We start from the raw sequence: 22413 nt of genomic DNA, 5'->3' as shown, positions 1-22413 counted from the left end.
CAGTATTTCTTTCTTTCTTAAGGCTGAATAATTCTCCATTGTAAATACATAGACTGCATTTTCTTTATCCATTCATCTGGTGGCAAACGCTTAAGTTGTTTCCCTGTATTGGAAGCCTGTCAGTGTTCACGAGTTTCATGGCTAACTGAAAGAGTTCACATTTCCCTTGTCTACTTAATAAATTTGTCCAACAGATAGAAAAATAACCACATTTCAGTTCTTTTGGACTTTTTTGTCTTTATATATTATTTATAAAACTAACACACGATAAGACTTAATAGTTAATCCTCATACATGTGAGTGTACATTTGTGTCTCCTCTTAATACATGACTTGAACCCACAAAGAGGTTAATGCCAACATTGGCCAGCAACAATATGTTCTTTGCTAAATGTTGAATGCCCAGTATGTACTACAGAAATCAATATTTCTGTCCTAAATCATGACATTTTTTTTAAATTAATATTATGTACCTCACTTGAAGGATGATATTGCTCCCAATATTGCTGTCCTTCTTAGCCAATCATCTTAACTGATGCCAAAACTACTTTACTTCTCTTAGTATTAGCCATCTTGGATTTTAGCTAGTAGATGTATACATACATATACTGTCACTCATGAGGCACGCACACACACTCACACACATACACACACTTAAACATGGGCACAAACACACATCATTCAAACACCTTGAATTTGGGCATAGTTGTCTGCAATATATTTTGAAACATAATTATTGTCAAAGGGAACATTTTAATATACAACCTTTCTGGAAAACATTTCTCCCAATAGTTTTCTTGTTTTTGTTTTTTGTTTTGCCCACATTTCCAACTAGCAAAGTAATATACCCTGATCTTGTCATGATAAAGTTAAAGCACTGTAGACTCTTGGAAACTGCAATGAAATTGGAGATACCATTGATACCATCAGACAAGGAAACATAGTCACATCTCACTAAAAGTGCATGTATCATGCGCTTTGCTAGTGAGCATATCTTTCTTGTTCTGTGTGTTTAACGCCCCTAAGTTGCGAACACTTTGTCTTCACTGTAACTCCCTAAGATGGACCTTTGTTTAAGGACCTTAGCTGGGGGAGGGGCCTATATAATTGTGACTTACTATGTATGTAATGCTCAGGACATGCATATTCCCAAGTTTTTTGGCTGACCACAAATGTAATTTGCTTAGCCTCACAAGACATTTTTAATTGTCTCATTTTAAAGTCTTTTTTATTCTGAATTCTATCTTCTTTGTAATTGCTAAATTTCCCAAATTCTCTGCATGATAAATTTCTCCACGTGACAGATTCCTCTTAACGGCAAAATCAAACACCCTGACCTTATTACTACCAGCCTGTTTGTCATTATCACAGATCATGCCAGTTCTTGGAGAAATGCCTAAGTTTGTTTCCATTTCTTTCTAGGTCATCTTTTAGGTGGCTCTGTGTTCATTCATGATGTAAGATTGTCATTCTTGTTGCTTTTGATCTAGATTCAAGTGTAACCCCTGCCATTCCATATACAGGGGTCAGTGTTGATGAAGGCTACCTGTGCTCAGCTACCTTATTCCTGGTGGCTACAACCAGACTTTTGTCTAAAGCAAGCTGGATGTGAGATAAGGCTAGTGTGGCCCCCTCTTCTTCTCTCATTTACACTTGACCTCCTTTAATTTAGCCTTGATGAGAAGTGAGGCTGTTAGCTGAAGGCAAGATTTTGGGGCAGAGAGCAGTGCAGGATTAAGAAGATCCTTTGTTGTCATTCAAAATAACAGGCATGGGGAAACTCTGTTTAAAATAGCTGGGCTGGGCACCTGGGTGGCTCAGTGGGTTAAAGCCTCTGCCTTCAGCTCAGGTCATGATCTCAGGGTCCTGGGATCGAGGCCCGCATCGGGCTCTCTGCTCAGTGGGGAGCCTGCTTCCCCCCCACCCCGCCTCTCTCTGCCTCTCTGCCTACTTGTGATTTCTGTCTGTCAAATAAATAGATAAAATCTAAAAAAAAAAAAAAGCTGGGCTTTTTTACTTATAGGGCTTCTGTATAGAAGCCTTCTGGTGTCAGCTTTAAATATGACATTGATAGTCTTGGGCAAAAAATGAGAGCGAATTCTTGTAGAAACTGTCTTTTTTTTTCCTGCCTGTTTATTAATGGTCTTTGTGATTTATAGTAAACGCTGGGGAGGATTTTCAGGCCCATTTATCATGGGAAGGGAACACCTTCTTGTTCTTAATGTGAGTGTGTCATAATTAGCAAGGCATGTGGGCTAGGAGATTTAGTTCTATCTTTTGTGAAAGTCCTTCAACCTCATATTTAATCCCAAATTGATTGAATATTTTTTCTTCCATGAGGAAATTAATTATGCCACTAGAAAAACCATCAAGTAGAAAGGGAGTTAATATCAAGCACAATGTAGACAGGGCTGGTTAATGTATCAAAATGATATGACAAGAGTAGCTCACATTTCACATGATTTGGAATAATGGAATCATCATCTTAATTAAAAATAAGAAGATCTGTGTGTATGCGTAGCACGCAGTTTCCGTAAGAGCCACCATTTATTTCTCATGTTCATGCATGTGTGTGCACTCTGCAACCCAACAACTGTTGTTGTAAATACCAATTACATTAAAATGACCATCCCAAGAAGTTGCATTTTTGCCATGGAACTGAAGCTGAAGAAAGAGGCAGGTGATGATGGACTAACATCTAACCAACCGGTTGAAAGATTGATATTTTGGAGTTAAGTATTGTTCTTTACCAGGTGATCTCATCTGAGTGGATTTTCTACACCTTATGAGGCCAGTTGGAATACTTTTTTCATAACAAGAAAATCACATACAAGTTATTATGCTGGGCACCTTAGGGCACACAAAAAATGACTGTAAACTCTGGCATCTGCCATCAAAAAATGGACAATTTAGTTGCATAGGCAAAAGGTTAGCCTGATGAAAGAATTTGAGAATAATTAAGTAATAAATGGTGATGCAGGTAGTGCAAAGAAATCAGAACAGGGAGGTATCAAGAATTAAAGTCATTGGAAAGGACCTTATGTTATTTGAATTTGAGCTTAAAAGATAATGATTTAAGCAAGCAGAAGTGGGGGGAAGTGTCGTTCTAGACAGAATAGACAGGCTAAGCAAAGGCTTGGAGACAATGCAGGAAGAGGAAGGAGACAAAAGTCACAAATGTGCTGGAAAGAGAGGGGAATCAAAACTGGCACTAAGGTAGGGTGTCGATGGAGATAGATCTTGGGCAAATCCCGTAGAGAAGAGCACATCTGCCCATGAGGGAGTCATTGTGAATTCTGAAACCTAGAGATCTCATGTTGTAAATGGTCATTGGGACCAAGTACAAACGAAGTCAAAGCTTTTAGTCCAACAGGGAGCAAGGTCAAGGAGAGTAAGGGAAGAACACCTGACTTGCAATGGGAAGTGGGGAGGACAGGGGTGGGTGGTCACAAATGAAAGCAGTCTCAGTAGATCAAAGAGTTAAAAAGTCTGATTACTGGGCCTATGGAAGTTTCTAGTGGTGAGGAAGCAGAACCAGCATGCATTGACTGCATCTGTAAGAAGTGTCTGTGATGGAAGAAGTTCAGTGACTGTTTCCTGATTTGGAACCTGCAGCTGAGTCCCACCAAGCAGGGCTGTCTGAGCATCTTCTATTCCTCATGGTATGTGTTACGTTACTGCCTCTCCCTCATGGTAGGTTGACACACTGCAGTGCTGTGAGTTGTAATTTTTGTAATTCACCTGAGTCTTTTAATGCTGATGTTTGTAATATATCTCAGACACTATTATGAAGACACATTTATTAAGAAAACTATATGAGTTTTATATTAGAAATTATGGATGTGACTTTGAATGCCATTCATCGAATGTCCTGCCATCCCACACACAGAAACTTTTTTTAAGCTATTACTTTTATAATTTAAAAAAACCTTTATTTTAAAAGCACACATATCAATATTCATAAATCTATGGGGATATTACTGGAAGAAGCATAAGAAACATTAACTGTGAAAAATGTTGGAAAACAGGGTGATGGACTACAGAGGATTTGAAGGTCTACTTTTCCCTGTGTCCCTTTCAGTATCTTTTGAATTCAGTATCATGTTTATCACCTATTTAAAAACAAATACAGGTTTTGAAAAGGTAGAATGATGTGAAAGATAAAGGACATGTAAATTTTCCCTACTTACTCCTCAAAATCTATTCGTGTATGTGGAAGAGTTATCTGCTGTGAGCTGTAGGTCTCCTCTGGACCCGGTGAAATTTGTCATTTGACTCAAATGCAGCACAATCTTGCTGGCATAGAGCGCTGATGGCCTGCAGTGTTTTCAACATCACATTCTTGCAGACTTTCTCATTCAGCCACTTGAAGAAAGCATTCAGAATTAATTCTGTGTCCCCGATGCCTTTCGGTATGGTGACAAGGGTGAGTTTTGTAGTGGATTCCCGATTGCTTTCATTTCCTCAAGCCACCTTGGTGTTGCCAAAAGAGTCACAGTAGCCTGGTGAAATCCCCCCTCAGACCCCAGCTGCACGACTTTGGCTTAGAGGTTCTGGAGCTTCATGGGTAAGGATATCTGTTGTATCCACCCCCCACTCACTGTTCTTATGGCAACCAAATGAAGTCATGGGAGTAAAAATGCCAGCACATTATCAAGTGCTCTGCAGTGCAAAAAGTATTGTGGTCTCATTGCTTCAATGATGACAGTGTCCTCTTGGGACCATAGAGACATAGACAGTAGGCAGTGGAGGTACCCAGGGACCCTTTTCCCAGAGATCTATAGAGAAGACTCATTTAGGGCTTTACTCTAGGGTGTCTTAGGTGCACAAAGCATTTGAGTGTGTGTGAGTGTGTGTGTGTGTGTGTGTGTTTGATAAAGCCTCCAGCCATCGAAGCTTATTCTCTAAATCAAGCGTCTGTGATACATCAGGTAACAAATCAGACCTGAAGTGGACCAGACAATACTGATAAGATTGGCATTGAGAGACATCAAAGAAGAAATGTAGTCTAGGAAGAGGTTGAAAGAGGGATGCCCGCTTCCCAAATCACGAGGCAGCTCTAAGCATGATGGGCAACAGAAAGAAGCCATCAAGCAAGGAAAAAGGCAAAGGCTTCTGCTGAGCCACTCTGAGCCTATCTCCAGCCTGCTTCGTACTCTCCTAGCATCTTCAGCCTTTCTGTTGCCCAGACTCTTGTGCCCACCTCCAGACCAGTTCTGTGCATACAGTGATTCTCTTCTGGGTATAAAACACCCAAAGTACATAGCGTGCTCCACATTGGATTTGTGACTGATGGAATTCTTTGTTGGACCTTGTTAGAGATTTTCTGGCATTCGTATTCAATTCTTTCTCGCAATTCATATTCGTATTCTGGCATTCCTATTCATTCTTTGCTTTGGTAGAGAGCAGGGCTCATGGGAGTCCCCGTTCAGGGTCACTTGCCTACCTTCATTCTCTCCCTTGCTCCCATTTTTGTCAATGCACTTTAAAGGCAAAAGGGACAAAAATACCTTGCTGGCTATGATTTTTTGCCACCTGTCTAGCTGTTTGATGGAAGCAGCTCTGACTGATAGCAGAAAAGTCTGTGTGGCTTTTAATTATTTCCAGAAGAATTTAAATGCCGGTGTGTTCTCCCAAATGCAAAGTGTGGTGTTCTTAAGACATCACTGGCCCATTAGCCAGCACTGACCAGCCTTACCGGGTGCATGCCGGCACCTCCATGGTGCTGTCTCGTCCCAGAAGGTACTAGGTGGAAGCCAGGTACCTTGGGTTGGGTTTGGTTTTTTGTTGTTGTCGCTTTGTTTTGTTCTGTTTTTTTTTTTTTTTCATTTCTTTGAAACTGCACATTGAACTTTATCCCCTGGTATCCTTAAAACAATTTTTCACCTTGACATTGTTTGGTACTGAGTCTCAGTGTTCTGGAAGTAGTAAGAGTGTCCCAGCTGCAGCCATTCCTACAGTGGGTCCCACCCTTGCCTCAGCCAGGCTAGTGGAAAGTTGCCTTTGAGCTTTGCAGGGAGCGATGGGCCTCATTCAAAGGTTGGCCTTTGGCCAACCACTGGTAGAGGCAGGTAGCCTCAGTAACGTTGTAAGCTTCTCAGAAGGAATCTGATACAACCTCTTCAGCCACAATTGCCCAGTTGACTTAAAATGGCATAAGGTGCTCCAATTTGCCTATTGGTAAAGGAGGACAGAATAATTATAGAAACATAAAATCCACAGTTGATTTCCAAAGTGTGTTTTTTTCCTTAGTTTCAAAATCCCCAACTTAGGTTTTGCCCCAGCAGCTTATGTCTGAATAACCCACGTAGGTTTTAGCCTCACTGCTCTCTCTATGGCCCACCAACCAGTAATATCAGCTTCACTGGGCAGTGAGTTAGAAACGCAGAACTTGGGCTCCATCCAGGCCTAGCGAATTCAACCCTGCGTGTTAATGAGTCTCCTGCTGAGTTGTATGTATACTAATGTTTGAGAAGGCTCACCTAAATGTGTTCACTAGGTTCTCTCACAGCCTATGTGATATAGTAGACCCATTTTACAGATGAGGAATCAGAAACCCTATGTTAAGTAATTAAGTATCCAAGGTAACACTCAAAAGATCTTTTGACTTCCAATCCCATGTTTTTCTCACTAGATTAAAACTACCTCTTTAAAACCAGTAGGAGAGGAAGCTAGATGGGTTGCTGCCTGATTCATGAATCTTATAAACCCATTAGATCTTTAAAATTAAAAAAAAAGCAATAGAGGAAACATAGCTATTTAGATGTGTGAAATAGAGTAAAAAGGGAGATAGGCCACAGGCAGGAAACGAAGACAAGGGCCTGGGGCTGGTCAGGCCCCAAAAGTCCCCTGGGTAACTCAGCCATTAAATGTCTGACTCTTGGTTTCAGCTCAAGTCAAGAGTTCAGGGTAGTGAGATCAAGTCCTGTGTCTGGCTCATGCTGGGTGTGGATCCTATTTGAGATTCTCTCTCTCTCTCTCCCTTGCCCCTATCCCTCCCACTCTCTCTCTTTCTTTCTAAAATAAAATAAAATAAAATAAAATAAATCATTGAAGAGGGAAAAAAAAGGCAGATACCCAGTGTGCACATGTTGAACAAAGATTATCTCCAGTGTAGCCCAAATTACAGCTGGAAGTGATTCGCTTATCAACATTCATCAACAGCGTTAGTGCATTAACACCAAAGATACTTGATCCTGAGTTGCTGGTGATACTATTGGGATACGAAGCACTTTACTTTCAAACTGTGCTTGGGGGCCACCCAGGGAGGAGGATGCTGCTGGCAACACACTCTCCTTATGTTTTGCCCAATCCCTGTTTCCACCAGGAAAACTCTGCCTTTATCTGCTTTACGTATCATGCTTCTGCATATGCTTTCTACTGGATAAGGGGGCTAAAGGGATTTTCTAGAGGTGGGTAGGATGGAGGTCAGAACTACTGACTCAGACCAAAAATGGATTCTCCTACCCCCTGGCTGGGATAGGTTCAGGGGTCAGAGTATCTGCCTCTAGTGGCCTAGCACGGTGAGGCAGATTGTTTTAATTCTAGAACCCAGAGTTCAGAAAGGAGAATGAGGAAGAGGGGTAAGATCAGCAATAAATTTTGATTCCTTTGCCCCAGGGCCATCCCTTTACAACTTAATGATGACTTCAAATATGGAAGCATTTCAAATTATCTTGTAGACAGAAATTTCATTTCTATAAAACTGGAAAAATGTCATGTTGATGAAATTCGTATGAGTCTCAACAAAAGACAAGGGTTTAATACAGGACTCCCCATCAACTGTCTCCTGCTACATGTCGTTGGCATATCCCAGTCATGTGCCAAATATGTTGCCAAGATCAATACGTCACGCCTTGCTTGTCAAACCCTTCCCATGTACCTCTCCCACCACAAAATTTCCATCCGTTCGGGATCCTTTCATTTTTGATGCCCATACAGCTTGATTGTGCAGAATGGCCAATTCATCATTCCTGTTTATCTCCTGAGAAAGGAATTTACAGTTAAATTAGGATTAGAATCAGCACTGATGCAGATGTTTAGCTTTCTGGAGGCTGTTAATCTGAATTAGTGAAAAGTCTGATTTATAAAATAGCCCTACAGAAATGCAGCCTTAATCCTCTGAGGCTCACACAAGAGCTCTGTGACTGATAAAGTGTTGCCAAGAGCAGAACACTGCAGAACTGCCTTAAGGAGCAGACTGGATTGTGCAGACAAGTCCCCACATGCTTCCTCTGGGGTCCTAAAACATCCCCCTCACAATCCTTTATACAGTGTACTTTCATAAGGATACGAATCTTTGAGCTGGAAAATATTTTAAAGATCATCCAAACCCACTTGGGACCCACGATAGGAATATATCTACCATATTCTCTGTTGCTGGCTACCTGGTCAACTAAAAGCATTGGCTCACTGGCCTCAAAGCCTTGGCTTCCTTCTCGGGCCATTCCTATGCATTTTTTGAGAGAGGGCACAGGAGGGAGGGGTAGGGGGGAGGGAGACAGAGAATCTTAAGCAGTCCCCATGCCCACCACAGAGCCCATGTGGGGCTTGATCTCACCACTCTGAGATCATGACCTGAGCTGGAGTCAAGAGTCAGACGCCTAACTAAGTAAGCCACCGAGGCACCCCAGCTGTTGATTTTTAAGTCTTTCCTGATGTTGAGGTGAGATCTTTCCAACTAAATCTCTAGCTCGTTGTACCAGTTTCACCTTGGGAGGCCCTCACAACAAGCCACCCCCTTTCACACAGGACAGACTTTCTGGGTTTTTGAAGACTGTCACCATTTGAACCTATTCCTCCCTGCCCCAGAATCTTCTCCAGGCAAAGTCATTCCAGTTCCTTCATTCAGCTTTCCAACTCTCTATCTTCTGGTACAAACTGAACCTCTTTATTGCAGAAGAGGCCCAGTCAGTGTAAGCATAGAGAGACTGTCATGTCTAGACACTAAGTTACCTGGACTACCTCTCAAAACCCACCTTTCTCCCTGGTATGCTCAAGCCTTCCACAGCAGGGCCAACCCTGCCTGGACAAGGCATTGGAAATCCCTCCCAAACTTCTCTCCCACTGACCTGCTCTTTGATCCCCTTCCCTAGCCCTGGATTTCCCCTGCTAAGATCTTTGACTTTACTAAGCCAGCTCCTTTGCCCTCAGTCTGACCCCTGACCATGAGTACCTACTAATTGGGGTTGGGGTTAAAATGAGGTTTCACTACTCACTGAAGATGGCTCATGCTGAGGAACACAATATCGGAATTGGATCTCTGAAAAGGCTGAGCCACTGACTTCGAAGTTGGTATAAATGTGGGTCCTGTGAGAAGTTTTATTGCATTGGGGTGAAGTCATAGAGTACCACCGTAATATTTACAGACTATGGATAGATGGTTTAGTATGATGAATGGTAATGATTTTTAATATAACACATTATCTTTGTTGTCACCACTAGCATTCTTTTAAAAAAACAGATGACTAAAATATAAGAGGAAATGGTGCATGGACAGTAATTCTAATACAGTTTGGTGAATGAAGAATGTATTAAATGCACATCACTATCTCATCTAGGCAAAACCAAGTATTGCATGATCTAGCTTCTCTCATAGCCACTTTAATATATATGCAGAAAATAAATTGGCAATGTATGAAAATAAATGTAGCAGAAGGGGTGATTTAACTAGCTGAACAGCTAATGGGTCTCAGTGAAAATCTGTGAGTGAAATACTCTGATGATTTACCCACTCGAAAGTTCCACCGTGGATTCTAGGCAAGAATGTGGTCCTTGGCCAGTCATTCTCATATTGATGTCTGCATTGCTGGGTGCAAGGTGGGCCCAGAGGAAGTGAGGATCCAACAGGCTCAAATATGTGGCTTAATATCTTAATATCTTAATAGCCAGAATCTCCAGCAAGCCTGGGAAGAGCAGATGGATAATAGAGGCAGAGGGAGGTACTGGGGAGAGCAATTTTGCTTCCATTTTAAACAACTCTTATTCCCTCCCTGTTTCAACTGCCCAGAGAAAGCAGTTCTTTCTCATTAAGGTGCTCAAGTCCTTCACCCCCAGCTGTAATCCTCTTTATACCCTCTCTGAATTCAAGCCCACCTTCCCTCTCATCCCCAAGCATCCATGTTCATTGGGGTGGGTATGAAAACCTGGTGAGCCTCTTCCTGTTCTTTCTACACTAGTCTCCCTCAAGGGGACATTGTCCATACTGACTCATCGAGGGGTCCTTCCTAAGAACACAATAGATAAAGTTGTAAGAAGTCTTAGGGAAAATAATCACAGGTCTCATTCTATTGAGTCTCAGTCAAGGTCACTCTGAGGTTTAAAAGAGTCTTTATTTCATATCCATATCTATCTATATTTACTTGTACATATAGTTATAGTCCACTTTTCATATATGGTTTCTGCCCACATCCACGATCCCTTAATCACAATTATGAAATTAAAAGAGTCCTGAGAGCTGTCATCTTCCTGAACTTTGAGACAAACTCATTTCATGACAGAACCCGACCTCTTACTGTTAATGTTATTGTAACGATATTAGTGAGTTTTATTAAGGGATACTGCATCAAAAACTAATGATGTATTTTATGGTGACTGACATAACACAATTAAAAAAGGGATCCTTCCCCAGATCCCACTTGAGCTATTATACATATAACATGGTATATTCACATTGTTAAAATTAAAAAATCTGAACATCAGAATTCTTTTCCCCTTCAGAAGGCTTTGGATAAGGAACACCTGTGTACAAACACACACATATGCAAGTTTCCATCTATGTCCGTGAAACTTTATTGTGGTGGAGCTGATGAATAACTTTATGTGTTTCACCTCAGTGCATTCATTTTTAGCGAAATAATCCCTGGGATTGTTTTGCTTCTTACAGCAATGGCTCAAAAATAATCCAGTAAATGGAAACTCTATCCAGAAATATTCCAAAGTCAATCTAGACTTGAGTTTGGTAATATTGGGGTAAGTGGAGTCTTAAGAGAAACCAGACATGAAGGCACAGATATGAAAGAAAACTAGAAAACCACCTGATTGTATCTCAGCCCAGCAGCCCCTCGGCTCAGGGCTGCGGCTGCTCCGTGCTGGACCTGAAACATTACTTGGGAGGAACTGAGGCCAAGATAGCATAATGTCTGGACTGGTCTCATTAAATCTGTTCCCTCTGTCTTTATTTAGTAACCAGAGACAGAAACAATTGATTAGATTTAGAGGGTACTTTGCATAAATGTGGAGTCTTTACTGCCATAAAGGAGAGACTTGCAAGAGAAAGAAGGGAAGGAGAATGCTGGGTCGGAGGACACTGCGCCCCCCACCCCCTTTCGGGGACACACAAGCACGCAGGCGCGTGTGCGTGCATTTTCCCAGGGGATACAGTCCCCTATTTCCTCTGCTTCCCCTAATCTCTTGGTGTATTTGGCAGAGAAATGTACTTTCGGATAGCATTTACTTAGCAGATAGCATTTTAAAATGAGCTTTGCTTTATGAAAGAAAATACCTAACTGGGAGATTAAAAAGGCAGCCTTTAGGGAGGTAAGGCACATGGAGTGAAAAGGCTCTCTGCATTGGACAGGTGGGGGCAGGCAAGGAATAGTGCTCTGTGCCTCCAGAATCTTGGGGAGAGGGGTCCTTGGGGTCCCTCTCACTCCAGTTTGAAAGTGGGACCACAGGATGAGGTGCCCCTGAGATGAGGACTGCACTCTCCTGACTGAGTTGAAGGTGGGAGAGAGCCTAGCTGGGAGCTGGGAGCATGAGCAGCAGTGAGCCCAGCAGATGGGGGTGGGGGGCAGCCACCGGCAGAGCAGCAATACTCACCACCAGTGAACTTACTTCCAAGGAGGAGATCGGGCTGCTGAGACAGGAGTGGGGGCGAGGAGAGTCCTCCCCACCCCCTGAGGCTGGAACCACACTTCTCACAGTGAGCCTGAGGACGGGTTGAGGATATCACCCACCATGGCAAGAGACGGTGCAGGCTGATCTGTTATGGGCACGGGGAGCAAACGATTAGTAAGGAAGACTATTGATTATCAATGAAGGCAGAGTGGCAAATGTTGTCAATTTCCAAATACTTTGCTTGGTCAGCTTTACAGATTTGAAATCAATCATTAAACTTGCTTGGTGCCTTATGAACATATCTCCTTCTAAGAGTTTTACAAAGAGTTGATAAAAATTAAGGTGGAGGAGGCCAAGAAATGTGACTCTGGCCCCCTCAGTGCTAGGTACTGGGCACCAGCAGTGAAAATGTTTTTCATAATCCCTGCCCTTGGAGTTCCCATCTCACTTCTCCAACTAGTGGGAGGCAGAGGCCAGCCTCTCTCCCTGTGGACCTTAGTTTCCCCCGATTAAAATGGGTTTTGAATTCACCCCTCCTTTGTGAGAGGACTATACCATGTGTATAGCTGAGACCATAGCCACGTGACAAAACTCTGGGTTTCTGAACAAGATGGCCATAGGAAATGAAAACTTATCTCAACCCAAAAAGCATGGGATCGTTAAGAATCTATGGCTATGTGTCAGTCGGTAGCATCTGTCTCTGGGTCCAGAAGGCATGCATCCTTGCCTTAAAGAGTTTATGTGGAATGCGGGAGGCTAGGCTTTTCTGAGAGGGAAGATAATGTCATGGAACCCAAGGAACTTGGCCACATTCAGGCCTTGTTCTAATGAAACGTTTGACCTTCAGCCACTCACCAGGCCTCCTGAGCCTCATATTTCCCATCTATAGAATAGGACGGTGTACTCCAGTCCACCCACAACTGACAGATCACAGGCCCTGATGCTGTGCGAGGGCAGGCCCTTGGCCTGATGATGGGAGACAAGCAAGACAATGAATGATGTCATTTTTCTTTCAGCCCACTCTTGGCCACACCTCAGCCGCCACCCGCAGTGCCAGCCAGTGGGGGATCCGGCAGCTCCAGTGACTCCGAGAGCAGCTCTGAGTCAGACTCAGACACCGAGAGCAGCACCACTGACAGTGAATCCAATGAGGCCCCTCGTGCAGCCACTCCCGAGGTGAGGGGTGTGGGGGCTACGAGCGTGGTTTGCCTCTCACCTGTCACCGGGTTGCGTGGCACTCCCAGTGAACGTGCATGCACGCATGCATGCACGCACACACACACACATACACCCAACACAATAAATACTTCAGTGAAGTACTTGGGTATCTGAAAGCATTTTTTTACCTCTAAATCATATAAGTGCACAGACCCTAAAAGATGGACATTCCTTGCTATATGACTCACTTAGCTCCTCCGAGCCCCCAGCTTCTCATGTGTAAATCTGGAAGAGTCATAACCAGGTTTGCAACTCCTCTTTTGAGAGAACCAGTCAACCAGACCTACTTCTGGCCCCAGGGATACCACCCCTGACTCCAGGTTAAAGTGATGAGTTGCCACTTGGCAAGGAAGACCCAAGAAATGGGATGGATTTTTGAAAATTTTGGTTGCATTCTCCAAATGTGTTTGATGATAATTCATGAAAATATTGAACACGGCTCCCTAAAATACCCAAATTACACTTTTGAAATAAAAAACAATGAGCTCTTCCCCTCCCGTCCTTGCTGAGTCCAGAATGACCCTTCAGTGGTCCCAAGCCTGTGCCCCTTACAGCAGGCAGATCCACTCCAGGGCTCCATGCACACTTGTTCATTATCATCAGAAAGAAATATTGGAGAATGCAGTAGTGCCAAACCCACCATTAGTCATAGCCAGCACTGTTTGAACATGGGCCCTGGGCTGAGAAGCTCTTGACCTTCACTTTTTTGTGTTATCCTCATAACTCTTCTCTGGGGTCCTTGCTGTTACTATTCCCATTTTACGGATTAAAGAATAAGGTTCTGAGAGGTTAAGAGAGAACTTTCCCCAACCCTTGTCTGCCATTGCCCTGTGTGCAGTGGACTCACAGCCACTCAAGTGTTTTTAATTCTGTCACCCTTTATTGGCTGGCACCATTAAGCCTCAGCTGATTGGCTTTCAAAAGAAGAGCAGTTCTAATAAAAATTATGGCTCTTTTAGTTCAACAGACAGAATTCAGAGTTGGGAATCAAGCACTGAATTGTACGCATCATTTCCGTGGCTTAACAGCAGACACTAATGTCTGCATGCATGTCCCCATCAACTGGTTATTGCCCATACACTGGGAAAGTGTGGTGGTTTTGGGGAAGTCAAATCATGTCATCCTTCAGTAAAAATAGAAAAGGCTTGTCCTTTTTTGCAGTGAATTACAGCACCATAGAGAAGGCACTGGGACTTTTGCGAATAGAAAATCTTTCTTGTTGAATTACACTTGAGGCACATTCACATTGCTTTTCAGGACCCATGATCATTACTCTGCCTCCTGGTGAGAGGATGAGCAATGAGTCCCACCAAAGGATTTTGGGAACAGGTTTCCCAGCCAGACCTCCGTGCCCACCCTCTGGGAAAACTCTCTGTGAATAATTCTTTCCTTCCTGGCCGGAGTGGAGACTGCTTTCAGAAGAGGGGTGGAAGCTTGTTGCAATAAGTAGATCGAGGCTGCTTTGTGGAGTATTTGTCTCTCTGGGTAATTTGATGAATTTAGATTCCATGTGTGTCTTTAAATGTGTGAATGGGCACTTAACATCCACAGCTTTTATCAACATTCAGTGTAGTAAGGGTCCTTCTGGATTCTTCCAAGATGTGAGATTCATTCTTGCTGTTGTTTCTCACCTGCAGCCTGAGCCGCCCTCCACCAACAAGTGGCAGTTGGATAAATGGCTTAACAAAGTGACATCCCAGAACAAGTCGTTTATTTGTGGCCAAAATGAAACACCCATGGAGACAGTGTCTGTGCCTCCTCCTATCATCCAGCCAATGGAAGTCCAGGTCAAAGTGAAAACAACCCCCAGCCAGATCCTGGGTGAACCCAAAGAGAGGCCTCTCCTCAGTCTTATTAGGGAGAAAGTCCGCCCACGGCCGACCCAGAAAACTCCAGAAACCAAGGCTTTGAAGCATAAGTTGTCGACAACTATTGAGACAGCCTCGCAAAGGACAATTGGAAAAAAACAGCCCAAAAAAGTCGAGAAGAACACCAGCATTGACGAGTTTACCTGGCCCAAACCAAATATTACCAGCAGCACCCCCAAAGAGAAGGAAAGCATGGAGCTTCCTGACCCACCAAGAGGCCGCAACAAAGTCACTGCCCACAAACCAGTCCCTAGGAAGGAACTGAGGCCAAACGTTTCCCTGGCTGCCGAGAAAAAGAAGTACAGAGGGCCTGGCAAGATTGTGCCCAAGTCCCGGGAATTCATAGAAACGGATTCGTCCACGTCCGATTCCAGCACCGATCAGGAAGAGACCTTGCAGATCAAGGTCCTGCCTCCTTGCATTGCTCCGGGAGGCAATACTGCCAAATCCAAGGAAGCCTGTGGCGCCAGCTTGACCCTCAGCTCCTTGGTCAGCAACAGTAGCAACAACAGCCTAACCACCGGTAGTGAAGAGCCTGCATTTTCACCCACCCCTGCCATGCAAACCGAGCTGTCCCCACTACGAGATCACGAGAACCTGAAAAATCTGTGGGTGAAGATTGACCTTGACCTGCTGTCTAGAGTACCTGGCCACCACTCACTGCAAGCGACACCAGCCAAGCCAGACCCCAAGGAGCCTGCGTCCAAGCCCAAGCGCCAGAGCACCGCTGCAGCCAGTGAAAAACCCATCCTGAAGGGCAAGCGTAAACACAAGGTAGGCTGTCCTCCCATCCCCCATGGTGTGCCGAGGGATCGTGAGCAGCAGCCCTGTGTTGGCGAACTTGATATTAAGCCTCATGTTCAAAGAGGCTAACAGCCATGGAGTGCAGTCTCTGAAGGGCAATGATGCTTTCCATGGGAAATGAGGGATTCAATGGGACCTAGGAGGAAGTATTAGGAATGGTCAGCATTGGGCAGCCAATATGAAGAGAATCCAAAATGGCACATGGGAGATTATGATGGGAAGGAAAGAAGGCTGTGGAGACAGTTGCCTTCCCCAGGTACCCAGTCCCTAGCATTGGCTCCTTAAGCTGCCCTGGCTTTCATAGACTCACAGGGTCACCCCCACAGTCCCCACCCTGGCAGCCGCAGGGCACCCAGGTGATCCCAAGCATTCAACATGCCGCCCCTGGACCTTGTTAATCTCTCCAGACACACATCAGCATCCCCACAACCTAGGTACACGTTGATGCTCCCTGCTCGTAGCAGACACACGGTCTGCCCAGACTGCTGCGTCCCAGAGCTGTGTGGTTGGCCTGACTCATGGAAACCTCACCTGCAAGAGGTTAGGACTGAATTCCAGGGCTGCAAACTTTCGCCAGGAGGGCAACTCTCAATCTCGGCCTCCTGAGTTCGAGCTCTGGCCCTCACTCTTCACCCATCTTCGGGATGACAGGCGTAACTTCAGAACCGGCCAATGCAAAGGCACGTCTTACACATGGTTTATTGCTTGGCATGTTATTGGTTGTCTAAGTGACCTTTATATGTGACACCTGAGCCCCATGCTGTTTGCACAGCCTCGTGCTCTATTGGCGTTGCAGTGTTAGTGTCTCTGCTACTCATTGGTGGGGGCATTGTTGATGGAAAAAGAGTCTGAGAACGATAAGTTCTCTTTACTTTCGGTCAGAGATTCCTGGGCCGCCCAGTCTTTAATCAGAGGTTCACAGTGCAGCTCAGCTTGCTCAAATACCAGCTTCTTGGCTGAGTGTTTTCTGTCTGAGCAAAGGTGTGCATTTAACTCCCTGAGCAAAACTAGAAGTTAAAACAGAAGCAAACTGTCTACCTTGCTCATGGTTTTTCAGTGTCGGCATGTGCCATGTATTTCAAGTTCTGACTTTTTCTTCCCATTAAAGCCAACAGAGATCGCAGAGAAAATCCCTGAGAAGAAGCAACGCCTGGACGAGGCCCCCGCTATCTGCCTGCTGCCTCCTTGCATCTCACCAGCGCCACCCCACAAACCTCCGCACACTAAAGAGTGAGTTTGCCCTGTCTTGGTAGGACACCTCGATTGTTTGGGCCCCTCAGAAATCTCAAAGGAAGCCTTTTGAGGGTGGGGTGGGGTGGTGAGGGTCCTCTTTCAGAGGAATGGCAAGTAAGGAAACAGCCAGTCCTGACAGCTGGTCTATCAAGGGTGGGATGAAAGCTGGAATGCAGACTGCCAAATCTTGCATATTCCGTGAGCTCTATAGCGATCTTTCTTCAGTCCAGCTCATGCGGGGACCAAACTCGGCCAAAGTGACCTTTCAGCCCGAAGGGAAGAATAAAAGAAGTGAAGGAATTAAAATAAGAGAGCACCCAGATCGCCTGCTTCTGGGCCACTTCCTGTTTTGATGGCGATGAAAGCAGCCTTTGCACAATGACCCAACTCCTGCTTCCTCTTTGGAGCCATTCTGTGACCTAAAGACACAGCTTGAGGGCTAGTAGGTCCATCCTGACATCCTGAGAGGCCAGGGGAGGGACATGTTTGAGGATGCCACAGAGAGGAGACATCTGGGAGCTGCCCCCGCCTCCCCGGGGCCATGGTGTGTCAGGGAAAGCTGGCTGGGGATGCATCCATTAGTGCCAGAGTCAGGCGGGAGGCCTCCCTCTCCTCTTCACTCAGATGGCCCCAGCCTTCCCTGGAGAAGTCCTGAGATCTGTTGCTACCAAGCATTGTGTCCAAGTTCTTGCATCTTAGAAGTACCACTTAACTAACAGTCATGTTAGCTACTGGAACCATTCCGTCTGGATAATTATTGCCATAAATTCATTCAACATTAGAGATTACTTCCATCAAAGACCAGTTTGGGAGCCTATTAGCAGCCCAGAACAGAGAGGCAATCTGGCTAACTGCTGCTAACAATTGATTTCACAGATTACTGTTTAACATCAGTTATATGGTATCAGTCTGCCACAGATAAGATGTCAGAAATAAGTTTTCAGCTTGTGGTTGTTGAGATCCATATATTGTTTTGAGATGAAAGGTAGGAAAAGACCAATTACCTCTCTATCCACTTGGTATAATAAGGAGATTGGGGCCCCAAGCTTCTCCTCTCCCTGAGAATCTGTGGCTCTTCATACAGTGCATCTGGTATAACTTTGCTCTGAGACATCCCTTCCCATACTTGGAGTTCTCAGACCCAGTGACCCTTCCAGTGGGGCAAGCTGACCTCTTCACTCCCAAGTGAGCCAGCCCTGTGGGGAAGCAAGCTCCTTATCTGGGGATCAAGCATGGTCCTTCCATGGCCCTCCTCCTTCCCTGGAAGACAGACAGAAATGGTATGGCTGTTGTGGCCATAGCTCCCCAGTTTCCAGGCTTCGACCCGTTCAACAACCCAAAGACACAAAGAAAGGGCAGGAGGTGTTGCCACAACCATTAGTCTCTGACACTAGTCTCTCTAAGCAGCCCAGTGACCCTCCACTTCTCCCATCTCATGGAAGAGATACAACCAAGTATTAAGTAAATGTCTAGTAATTTGAGTTTGTTCTTCAGAAAATGGTGTTGCTAACTCATGGTCTTTATAGTCTTTCTGCTTTTGTGGTCATTAGAAAAGCGGTGTTTACCTAGTAGCATTCATCATTCAGGAAGAGCCTGGACCAGATTCTTAGGCTCATCAAACAAACCCAGATCTGTGGAAAAAATCTCCAGAGCTGACAGAGAGAATGAAGCCAGGACTGGCCTCTCAGAGCTCTTCTCCCGGGAACCCCCTCCTCAAGTTCCATCTGCTCCTTTGTGCCTTGTTGACCTTCCAAACCAAATTCTTAGAAATCTGTAAACATTCACTTTTCTAAATGAATGTCTAAACCCAGCAAAGAATGCCACACCAGACTATGACAGCCACAGTTCTCCGTCATCTAACAGGAGGGCCCTGCTGAGTCCCACCCCTGCCCCCCAACACACACACACACTTCAAGCTCCTTGGGAGCTTGAAGCATCAGCAGGGCCTCTGAAGCACTGAGTGGTGGTAGTGACACACTTATCTTGTCCACTGTCCCCCTCTGACCTACAAGAGGTGCCCAAGTGGCAAAACCTGTTCTTGTAATAAGAAGCCATAATGGTGATAGAGTGATTTCTAGAAAATGCTCCCTGGCTATCCTTCACCAGGGAAGTTATTGAAGGCCCCATGGTTCCAGCTCACTACCAAACAGATGGAAAAGGGACCAGGGGACCGGTGCCCACTGCATAGAATGTGCTGGAGTGTGTGTGGTGTTCTATGTACGGTGACAGATGGGAAGGCCAAGCACGACTGTAGTGGTCACTGGCAAATCAGATGCAGCTCAAGTAGTGGAGGAGTGGCTGTAGCTAATGAACCACTCACCTCCTATAGATGCTCCAGCAATGCTTGACATCTCTCTGATGTCCACTGCTTCTGTAATGATCATACTTAATGCGAGCTGATGGCCACAGAGCTTCCTCGTGGACATGGGCCCTAATTCAACAGTTTGCCATCCTTTTTATTGGGCATCACAGCTATCTTAAAATGGTTCTACATGTCAAAGCACTTTTTAAATTCCATTGGCAAATATTTTAATTAATCTTAACTAATTAATGAAATGGCAAAAACAGTTACTGTTTTTAAATATTTTGCTGCTTCACAAAACTTGACATAGGGCCACATTTATGAAACAAAAGTTGGAGAAGACGGCAAATGCTATTATAGTTGGCAAACTTGGGCAACACAGTGGAAGGGGAACAAGGAGACTGCATTGATTTCTACCATCTCAGGGAAATCCACTTGAATGCTTGTTCATCTTTGATTTGTTGCCTTGACATATTGTAAATCTATATTGCTAGACACTGACTGAAATTGACCAAGAGGAAAACATAAATTCTTGTTGACTTAATTTGCTATTGAAAATTGTATCAATAATCATGGAAAGTAAATGGCTGCATAGTGCCATATTAGTTGTCTAAGAAAAGATTAAAATTCAAGTAATCTTCATTGATTAGGCTAAGACAGTAACTAAAATGAAAATCCATGACCCAATTACCATGTTAAGCAGCTAGCATAAGGTTTTAGTTGTTCTGTTTTATTTGAAGTCTGTCTCTTTGATGGTGCCCATTTAATGGGCAGATAAATCAGTCTGAAAGCATGGGAGTACTTCTAGGACTACAGATGTCTTATGGCGATATGACAAAATAGTTTCCAAATGGGTTCCACAAAGGGAAGCACATCAGTACTCCAGTATAACAGTGTAAGGTCAGGGGCTTCTTGTGCCTTGGTATGGGCCTAGAATATGTTGGACATATGGCTCTCAGTGTGTCACAAAAGTATTTAGTGTGTTATTGATAGCTAAGTAATGTACAAGCATAATATTTCTTAAGAAAATATCCCCCTACTGTTTATTGTTCCATTTATTGTGTGATTATGCAGTTAAGTCCTAGGGCAAAATAAGTAGGAACCATCCTAAAATGTGATGGGATTAAAGTCTGCATTGGATTTTCCATAAAAAATCTAATTGAGAGGAATCTTAAAAGGTTACAAATATCATACTGTAGCACCCTCCATTAGACATTACATTTATCATGGAGTTCTGCTTCAGAGACATGTGTTTATTCTTAGATACATCTATTTGCATTTATTTATAGCTAGAGCTCTCTATAGATATCTATGTCTACATGCATTTTTGTATATACTCTTCTTCACCATAGTTAAAGGACGATCAACTAAAATCATACTTAAATTGAAAGTATCCACATCATGGGAAAAATCACAGAAGAGAGACAAAACTTTGTGACATTCTATGCTTTTTGTTTACACAGAAACAGTTCATCCAGGAGAGCAAATAGAAGGAAAGAAGAAAAGCTGTTTCCTCCTCCACTTTCCCCACTGCCAGAGGACCCTCCACGCCGCAGAAACATCAGTGGCAGCAATGGCCCCTTTGGTCAAGACAAGAACATCCCTATGATCGGACAGATCACCTCTACCAAACCGAAGAGAAGTGAAGGCAAATTCTGTGCTACTTTCAAAGGGATATCCGTAAATGTAAGCATCTCAGAAGAAGTATTATAATCATCAGGTACAAACAGGTTGACCCAGCTTGTCTAACCAGATGTGACCCCCGAGGGAATGGGAGGAAGAGGCAGAGAGAACAGTGTACAGAAATATGCAAACGCTCCATTATTTCAAATCTCAATTGTTCTAATGTAGGATGAATTTTTCATTCCAGTCTTACTTCTCCCAACAAATTATTATGCAGAGACTCGGGGCTTTGGACATCCTTTGGTCTAATGCTTTCATATCTTGGCAGTGGAGACACACAAGGTACTGATCGGGCACATGGCGTCAGCACTGATCATTTAGTGAATGAAAGAACCAGTGGATGAGGTGGGATTGCCCAAGGTCACTGGACTGGGGCTGGAACTCACAGTTGCGTCTTCGCAGGACCCAGTGCAGCAGGTGTGAATTGTGTTTAAAATAGTGACCCAAAAGGATGGAATTTAATAGGTGAATCTGTTGGTAAAAATTGCACAGCTGTGGTTCTAAGCTCGACTAAAGGATTATCCAGCCCTTTGGATTTTCAGCACCGCTGCTCTGTTAGTATAGAAAATTGAGACTTTGCATCATTTTTCACATCTTTGCAGTCTTTCTGTCTGTCTCGGGTATAGGTACCTAAAGCACAGAAGCCACAAGCAAAGTGTCACCGGTGAATATTAATGACAAATGCATCTGCTTTTCCATGTAAATGTATGTATGTGCAGATGTGGCATCTGTATGCATCTAGTCTCCTTTAAGTGTAATGTAAAAAAGCAAATATGGGAAAATCAATGAGCTTTCAAATGTCTTGATGCCAGCCTGGTGAACCCTGGACCGAACATGCCCATTTACCACTCCATGAAAAGCCAAAAGGCCTCTGAGCTTGAAGGACTCCAAGGTAGAGTCCTCCATCATCTGAGATGACTGGCATGGCACGCATATCTAGGCCAATTTCATCGCTGCTATGGAGCAATTGGTCTATTGTAAAATAGTCATTTTCCATATGAAATTGTGTGTGTGTGCATGCATGCGCCCACACAATATTTGCATTCACATTTAAAAATGCTGACCTCGTTAGAAATTAAACCATCTACTCTAAACAGTAATTATGCTATCAATCCCATTTTTCATACTGAATGTAATTAATATGGTAAACTCCAACTGGTGCTCTTTTCTCTTGCAAGCTTTAGGAGGACATACGCCAGACCTAGGCAATTCTCTTCATACAATGCCTGGTATATTGGCACAAAGAATTAGGTGCCTAATACAGTTGTGATTGTGACAATGGTAATGCTTACAAGCATCAGCAAAGTCATATCTATAAGAACTAAAAGCTACTAGGGAAACCCGATAAATATGGTTCCGTCAGCACCTAGAAGTGGATTGCCCTCCTTAAGGAATTCATTGGAGTCTCCCATGAGAGGCTCCCATGACTGACTACCCATTGCCCCTTCCTTTCATAAATGACTTGAAA

At 44.0% G+C, this 22413-nt stretch overlaps 1 protein-coding gene across 1 annotated transcript in view; it reads left to right on the top strand.

The window, feature by feature from the left end:
* The window catches only part of AFF2 (AF4/FMR2 family member 2), a 119919-nt gene extending 98943 nt beyond the window's left edge, over positions 1–20976 (top strand). Inside the window, exons 6-9 of the mRNA XM_032849593.1 lie at positions 12854–13013; positions 14693–15697; positions 16836–16957; positions 20726–20976. Coding sequence (XP_032705484.1) covers positions 12854–13013; positions 14693–15697; positions 16836–16957; positions 20726–20975 — 1537 coding nt within the window. The 3' untranslated portion in view covers position 20976. The remainder of the gene's footprint in view (positions 1–12853; positions 13014–14692; positions 15698–16835; positions 16958–20725) is intronic.
* The last annotated feature ends 1437 nt before the right edge of the window (positions 20977–22413 follow it).

The sequence above is a fragment of the Lontra canadensis genome, unplaced genomic scaffold (genome assembly GCF_010015895.1).
Source record: "Lontra canadensis isolate GAN:19392208 unplaced genomic scaffold, GSC_riverotter_1.0 scaffold233, whole genome shotgun sequence".
NCBI lineage: Eukaryota > Metazoa > Chordata > Mammalia > Carnivora > Mustelidae > Lontra > Lontra canadensis.
This window is presented reverse-complemented; position numbering and strand designations above follow the sequence as displayed.